This window comes from Pongo pygmaeus, chromosome 8 (genome assembly GCF_028885625.2).
Source record: "Pongo pygmaeus isolate AG05252 chromosome 8, NHGRI_mPonPyg2-v2.0_pri, whole genome shotgun sequence".
Taxonomy (NCBI): Eukaryota; Metazoa; Chordata; class Mammalia; order Primates; family Hominidae; genus Pongo; species Pongo pygmaeus.
In genome coordinates, this window is record NC_072381.2 from 139,140,779 (window position 1) to 139,148,774 (window position 7,996).

General features: G+C 52.7%; 1 protein-coding gene across 1 annotated transcript; it reads right to left on the reverse strand.

Annotated features, from left to right (window-relative positions):
• Positions 1 to 78: 78 nt before the first annotated feature.
• On the reverse strand, positions 79 to 4,427 carry LOC129045102 (uncharacterized). Its single transcript, XM_054503345.1, has 3 exons — positions 4,315 to 4,427; positions 2,859 to 3,129; positions 79 to 1,920 (listed from the first exon to the last, which is right to left on the reverse strand). Exons 1-3 carry the CDS (start codon positions 4,425 to 4,427, stop codon positions 1,099 to 1,101), a joined length of 1,206 nt encoding a protein of 401 aa, XP_054359320.1. The 3' UTR covers positions 79 to 1,098.
• Between the last annotated feature and the right edge of the window lie 3,569 nt (positions 4,428 to 7,996).

A 7,996-nucleotide genomic window follows, 5' to 3' on the forward strand; every position in this document is an offset into this window, starting at 1 on the left:
GCAGATTAATAATTGGCATGGATAAAAAATAGATACCACGCAAATACTAACTAAAAGGAAGCCAGTGTAGCTGTATTAGTGCCAGACAAAGTAGACTTTATGACTTAAAGGTTGAGGTAAAAGCACTACTAGGGACAAAGAGTAATGCTTCTTAGTGATGAAAGGTTAAATTTACCAAGATGATAAAACATTTCTAAATCTGTATGCACTTCATGACATAACCTCAAAATACACAAAACAAAAATAGGAGATTTACAGTGAAAAATAATTGACATAAATTTAAAACTCACACACAACACCATGGATCTGTTGAGTACCTCTCTCTCCAAGGACACATGCTGAATGCATCACACTGGGTGTCTGTGATGAGGGAGGTGGGATTGGGGCATGGAAAAACCATGAAATCAAGCAAGGGATACCTCCCCACAACCAGGTGCTGCAGCCCAATAGGAAGAGACATGTTCGGTCAACTTAGTTTCTGCCCTCAAGCACCAGAGAGAAAAGGCAGAGAAACCAGGTAAGGGCACGTCGTCTATTCATTAGACCCATGGAGCTTTCAATAAAAGAACACAAAATGACGTTCCTGTTTCTGAGGAAAGGGGGCACCTGTGTGTTTGGTGGTGCTGCCTGGATGTGCCGGAGCCCTTCGCTCACCTGGCCTCAGGCTCTGCTCTGAGGAGCTGGGACCTCATGGCAAGGAGACCATCCCTCTGGGCCTGGAGGACTGGGCAGAGTGGCTGGCCTCCATAGCAGCTGTTCATCCGAGAGCGTCAGGGGAGAGGCCGTGAGAGGGGGCTTCTTGTGAGCTCCAGGCCCAGCTTCTCCTGGGCTGGAGGCTCCCAGCTGCCGTGGCGAGGAGCTGTCCTGGCAGTGCTGAGGCCCAGGTCTGGCATCTCTGTCCCTCCCCTGCTCATGGAGATGCTTGCCTACAGCCACCACTCTGTGCTCTTGGCAGCTCTGACTCTGGGTGATATGGGCGAGGGCAGGACTTGCTGACTGCCCTGTTGGGAGAGGGCTGTGGCTGCCTTGGGTTGTCACCAGTGTCTGTGAGCACAGGGAAGGAGGAAGAGGGATTGGGCAGCTCTCCCTCCTGCAGCTCTAAAGGGGAAGGGCCTGGAGGAGTTTGACCAGGGCCACCCTGATGTTGCTGTTCCCCAGGCAGTAGATGATGGGTTTGAGCAGAGGGATCGCAACCAAGTAGACCCCTGGCACCAGCTTGATGAGGTTAGAGAAGCCGCTACCCCAGGTGGGAGGCATGGGTGGGGAAGGCCTTAGGCTGCTGGGCCTTGTTGGAATCCTTGCAACCTGGCCAGGATGTGGGTGTAGGAGACCATGGTTGTCTGCAGGGAAGCCGCGAGGATCACCTGGGCTGCCTGAGTCCAGTATTTCTATGGCAGTGGTGCTGGAGCAAGAGAGCCATAGCAGGGGTGGGATATCACAGAAGTGGTTGAGGACATCGGGGCTGCAGAGCCTCAGGCTGGAGTTGAGAGCCATGGACACAAAGGAGGCCGGGAAGCCGCTGAGCCGGGCACTGAGGGCCAGGTGCACGCAGAGCCTGAACTCCATAATGGACTGGGTAGTGCAGCAGGCGGCAGATGACCGGGGGCCTGTCACAGTCCATGGTGGCCAGGAGGCCGCACTCAGAGGAGCTGAGTGAGAGGAAGAGGAGCAGCCAGGTGAGGTGCCCCGAGAAGGAGATAGATGGTCCTCGCTTGTGCTGGGAGTCCGGCCAGCAGCTTCGGGACGGTGACCGAGGTGTACAGGGTCTCCAGCACCGAGACGTCGGCCAGGAAGAGGTGCGTGGATGTGTGCAGGTGGTGGCTGGCTCTGATGGTCCCCACGACAGCCAGGTCCTCTAGGATGGTCACCACATAGATGACGAGGAGTGACCAAACAGCAGCCCTTGAAGATGGCGCAGCTCTGGGAAGCCCAGAAAGACAAACTCTGTCACCACAGTATTGCTGGAATTGTACATGGCCCTCCTGGTCAGGCAAGTCACTTCTGAGCACTCTAGAACAGTGGGGAGACTTGGGTGTGGTGTGTGATGGGGTCAGAGCCCTGCTCCACTGGTGAGAGCTAGGTAAGAGCAGTGTAAGCCGTCCTGGGATCTTAGGGCAGGGGCTCAGGCTCACAGACTGTCCCACCATGCACCTTTGGGACCTGCTGCAATACTTATCTGTCATCCCCACCTCTCAGCCCAACATGCACGCTTACCCAGAGCTAACGCCTGGCCAAGGGGCCTTGGGACCTGTACACACTCATATGATCAGGTATACCTCCTCTTAAACCTGTACGCGCGGAGATGCATAATCTTCCCTGCTCCAACACACAGGTACATGGCCAGGTGCACACATACACACTCAGTGCACGTCCCTCCCCAGGTGCACACACGCCCTGGTGCACACCCGCAGATGTACACACAGTGCAAGGGAAGACCCATTCTGCCTGGCTGCCTTCTTGGGGTTGTGTGCCTTGGGGCCCTTCCTGGACCTCGACCCTGCTGGCCCCCAGGGGCCAGGGGCACCCTGTAGGGGTGAACAAAGTTTCCAGGGGTTTTGCAGAGGGGAGGGAGGCTCCTCCCCACCTCTTAGGTCCTGATATCTTTATCTTGTACTTTCTGAGCCAGCAAAGGGGCAGACGAGGGAAGGGCTGGAGCTGTCCACTCAGAGCCTCCAACAGGTCTGTGTGGCGTCGGGTTTTGGTTCCTGGACTTGCCTGCCAGTTGGGTGTCTGAGGGCAGGATGGGGGTTGGAGGGTGAGCTGGGACAGTGGTGGGAGAAGGAGCTCCGCAGGCCCGCGCAGCAGCTCCTCTGGGAGGTCCCCGCCCCTCTCGGGGGATGTAAGCCCCAGACCCCTACCTGGCACTCTGCCTCCGGGTCTGTCTGCGCTTGGGCAGCGGCGGGGTCCCCGTGGACGAGTGAAATTCCCGGGTGACCCTTGACCCAGCCTTCTACCACCCCGTCCTCACCGGCGCTCGGGGTTCGGGGCTGGCGGGCTGCTCCAGGCCCACCTGGTGAGGCGACTTCAGAGACCCCCCACCCATGGCGGCGGCGAGGACGGAGCGCTGGGGGGCGCCACTGGGCAGCCTCAGGAGACGCATGGGCCCCGCCCTGGGTGCAGCGTGGGCGGCTGCCGGGAGGGGCTGGGCCGACGAAGGCTCAGCGGTGAGGACCCTCCGCAGCGCCCCCCACCCCGCAGCGACCCGGGCGACGTGGAACAGCCAGCGAGGCAGCTTGGGGCTCAGGGCCGGGGCCCGGGGTGCAGTCCGCACAGCCTCCCCCAGGTCTTTGCGTGGAGACCAAGGTCACGGCGGGCCCCGCCTCCCTCGCAGGTGGGTCTCCCCGGGCTCCGCCTCTATCTGCACCTGCTGGTGTGTGTTTCTTTTTCTTTTTCTTTTTTTCCAGGTGGAGTCTCGCTCTGTCGCCCAGGCTGGAGTGCAGTGGCCGTATCTCGGCTCACTGCAAGCTCCGCCTCCCGGGTTCATGCCATTCTCCTGCCTCAGCCTCCCGAGTAGCTGGGACTACAGGTGCCTGCCACCACCCGCGGCTAATTTTTTGTATTTTTAGTAGAGACGGGGTTTCACTGTGTTAGCCAGCCCCGCTGGTGTTTCTTATTCATTTCCTTTGTGACCTTGCTCTCCCCACCTCCCAGTTCTTCTCTAGCTATTTTATCACATACTTTTAAACCGCACATTTTCATGCTCTAGATATTTCAGACTCTGAAATACATAAGTATTATTGTTCTAGACGGCGCTTGTTCACTGTGATTTGCTTACTCATCTACTGCAGGAAAAGGGAACGCTGTTCTAAAATGCAGCACCCTGAAATCCTGAGGGTGAGACAGACTACAGAATGTTCACAGTAGGTACTAGGCAAGGGCCCTGCTTCCTGGTCACCCAAAGGGCCCATGTCCTCCCTGAGCCTGCTGGGGGACCTGCTCCCACTTTCACAGGCAAGAAGCAGCCCCGGGGGAGATCTCCCTGAGCCTCCTGATTCCAGCCCCAAGGCCTGGCCCTCTCCTGGGCAGGGCCTCGGTGGTTGCCCCTGCCTGGTGGGTTGCACTGGGGGCTGCCCAGAGGGCACCAGGGCTGTCCTTGGACACTGTAGGTTTATTCCAATCCCATCCAGCCCTGCTGTGTGACAACTGCACCTCTAGAGTGTACGGAAGCCGCCAGACAAGCGTGTCTGTGGCATCCTGGAGCTGGGGCCATGTGGGCCCTGGTCTGGCCTGGCCCTGATGGAAGTGTCCAGAGGCCCAGGAACTGCTTTCCTCCGAGTTTGGAGCCTCTTCCCCACTGCATGGGACTAGACTGACAAGGGCTCTTCCTGCATCTTCTGCTCCACGGGGCTGGACGCTGCTGCCTCGGAGGGGCCAAGGGGCTCACACCCCGGCTGCAGGAGGACACCCCCACCCAGCCATTGTGCCATGTACGGCGAAGGGGGATGCTTGGGTGACTCCTGGCCACCTGCCGCCCCATTCGTCTCCACCCACCCCGACAGAAGGAAATCTCACCTTTGTAGAGGCTGCAGGAGTCAGTGCTCACTTAAAACATTTCCGGCCACGGGAGAAACAGCCTCTGCGAGATGCGAAGGGGAAGGGGCTTGCTGAGTCGGGACCGTCAATGACAGAGGTGGCCCAAAGCCCACCTGCCCACAAGGGTGCAGGGACAGCCGGGGGAAGGCAGTGGCTTGGCTACCTCAGAGGCCCTGGAGGCTTAGGCAGCACTCATTTTCTGGGAGTGTCCTGGGTGTCTCTCAGCAACACAAGACAGCACATTGTTGGGGCCAGCTTGGAGTCTCTTTGAAACTGGCCTCGTTGTCCCATAGAATTGATGTTTATGGTTTCTTTTGAATACACATAGAAACTGACCTTCCTAGTCTTAAACTTGAGAAACCTACATTTGTCTCATCTGAGTTCCTTTCTCAGAAACCGACCATCAGGCCCCTAGATAGCATCAAGAAGCTGAAATTCCCCGGATCACTGCACTTGGACAGTGAGACTCTGGGCCCCTCACCCCTCATGATTGCCTAACTGACCACTGGCTGCCTGCTGACTGACTCCTCTTCCTCACCCCTCTCTTAATTCCTGTTTTCTTACACATTGTTACATTTCTTCTCTGCTATATAAGCCCCTCATTTTGTTTGGTCGAGGAGATGGATTTGACACTGATCCCCCATCCCCTCGGCTGCAGCATCTGATTAAAGCCTCCTTTCCTGGCAGTCCCCGTTGTCTCACTGACTGGCTTTCTGTGCAGCGAGCAACAGGTCCTAGACCAAACCCTTGGCATTTTGGTAACATCTTTCTGCAGCACCTCCACAGCTCCAGGGAAAGTGAGTTTAGGGGTTCTCCCCATGAATACTGACCCAGCGATGCAGACCTCAGCGAAGGGAGCAGTGGTTCTGAGAGGGCTCTGGTCTCAAGGGCTCAAGGGAAACCATCCCTGGAATGGTGGTGACTCCAGGCCTGATACATACCTGCCTGCTGTGTGTGTGTGTGTGAGTGTGCAAGACGTCAGTCCAGAACTAGCTGGACCCAGAATTGGCAAAGGCACCTTTCCTGCCGGAGTGCAGTTATTTGCCTCTCAGTTCTGCATTGAATGCTAGAGTTGCTGCTGCCACCCTGGGCTGAGTGAGCCAGCGAGTTTCTTGGTGGCCTTCTCCATGTTCCTGGCACAGTATTAGCCCAGAGCACAGAGACTAGAAATGTGCGCAGTTATTTCTGCCATGACAACGTGAGCCCGACGGAGAGGCATGGAGGTTGATAAACACTGTTGTTAGTGGGTTTACATTTGGAAGAATCTACTCTGACCCTATACCTTAGTGCAAAAAAGTGCCTAGTGAATCAAATGTCTAAATATGAAAAGAAAATATTAGAAAAGTCAGTAGAAAATATAAACTTATGTGGAGGATGATAATTTTCTTAATTTCAAAATTATGAAAGCCACAAAAATGTCAACACCTTTGAGGAAAACTCTAAAGATGTTCAGTGATGGAAAAATGTCACAACGAAAGCCAAATAAAAAGAGGATGCCAGGAAAAGCTTGGTTATAGGTGGTACAGGTGCCAGAGGCAGGGGATGTGTGCTCATGACATCTGAGCAGAGGGAGAGAAGGACCCACTCACTCCCACCCACGCCCATGACACCTGAGCAGAGCAAGAGAAGGACCCAGCTGCTCCCACCCACATAAACACTGGTCCGTGATCAGAAAAGAGAGCCGAGAACAGCATGAAGCCATGCCACTTATCTAAAGTGAAGATAAAAACCAATGTTAACAAAGTGGTGTTAATAACTTTTTTGGGTATTTAAAAAATATTTTTAAAATTTAGAGTCAGTAAAATTCACTCTTTTTGGTGTCCAGTTGTAGGACTTTTGACAAAGGCAGAGTCGTGTAATCTTCCCATAATCAAGATGCAGACCAACCTCACCGCCTGCTCCCTGCTGCCATGCTGGCAGCCTCAGCTCTGTTCTCCATCCTGGCAGTTTGCCTTTGCCAGAAGTCGCATACATGGACTTGTTCTGCACATAGCCTTTTGAGACTGGCTTCTTTTATGTAATATGGAAAAATCACCATTAAATGCATGCCCTTTGTTTACTGACTCACCAGTGAAGGACATTTGGAGTGTTTTCAGTTTTTGGCGATTATGGATAAAGCTGTAATAAACATTTGCTTACAAGTTTCTCTGTGAATGTAAGTTTTCATTTCTCTTGAGGTATGGGATTCCTGGGACATACGGTGGTGGACTTTTAGTGTTCCAAGACACTGCCAAGCTGTTTTCCACAGTGGCTGGACAAGTTTTTCATTCCCACCGTTAATATATGAGTGTTCCAGTTGTTCTGTGTGCAGGTTACCACTTGATATCGTCAGGTTTTTTTTTGTTTTGCATTTGAATAGATGTGTAGTTGTTTTAATTGGCATTTCCCCAAAGGCTAACAACTTTGGACATCTTTTCATGTGTTTATTTGCTGTCTGTGTGTCTTCAGTGAAGTGTCTGTTTAAATTTTTTGCCCATTTTTCTTTTGGGTTTATTTTCTCATTAAGTGTTGAGGGTTCTTTAGGCAGTCTTTTGTCAGATGTGTAATTTCCAGATGTTTCTCTCTGTGGTTTGCTTTTTTTTTTTTTTTGAGATGGAGTCTTGCTCTGTTGCCCAGGCTGGAGTGCAGTGGCGTGACCTCGGCTCACTGCAACCTCTGCCTCCAGAGTTCAGGGGATTCTCCTGTCTCAGCCTCCTGAGTAGCTGGGATTACAGGCATGCACCACCGTGCCCAACTAATTTTTTTGTATTTTTAGTAGAGATGGGGTTTCCCCATGTTGGTCAGGCTGGTCTTGAACTCCTGACTTCGTGATCTGCCTGCCTCGGCCTCCCAAAGTGCTGGGATTACAGGCGTGAGCTACTGCGCCCGGCCGGTTTGTCTTTTTGTTTACATTGAGAGTTTCCTTTGTAGAACAAAAGTTTTAGATTTTGATAAAGTTAATTTGGATTCATTTACTTTTCCTTCCTTTTTTTTTTTTGTTTTTTAGGTTTTGTTTTTTTGAGACAGAGTCTCACTTGGTCACCCAGGCTGGAGTGCAATGGTGCGAGCTCCACCCACTGCAACCTTTGCCTCCCTGGTTCAAGTTATTCTCCTGCCTCAGCCTCCCGAGTAGCTGGGATTACAGGCGTGTGCCACCACACCCCGCTAATTTTGTATTTTCAGTAGAGATGGGATTTTGCCATGTTGGCCAGGCTGGTCTAGAACTCCTGGTCTCAAGGGATCTGCCTGCCCCGGCCTCCCAATGTGCTGGGATTACAAGTGTGAGCCACTGTGCCTGGCTGATTTTTTTGATTCATTTTTAATTGTTGCACAGCCTTTTATTCTTGGGATAAATCCCACTTGGTCATAACGTATCATTTATTTATTTATTTTAAAATAGATTTATTACAATATAAATTACATACTACAATTTGTCAATTTTTTCTTATGGATTATGTTTTGGTGTCTTACCTAACAAGTGTTT

Excerpts from the sequence above, each read along its gene's own strand:
- LOC129045102 (XM_054503345.1), bottom strand. The coding sequence starts at position 4,427 with ATGGCACAATGGCTGGGTGGGGGTGTCCTCCTGCAGCCGGGGTGTGAG. Across the intron at positions 3,130-4,314 it reads AAGATGCAGGAAGAGCCCTT|CCGCCCACGCTGCACCCAGG; the intron begins GTCAGTCTAGTC and ends CCCTCCCGGCAG. Across the intron at positions 1,921-2,858 it reads ACCCGGAGGCAGAGTGCCAG|AGCTGCGCCATCTTCAAGGG; the intron begins GTAGGGGTCTGG and ends TGGGCTTCCCAG.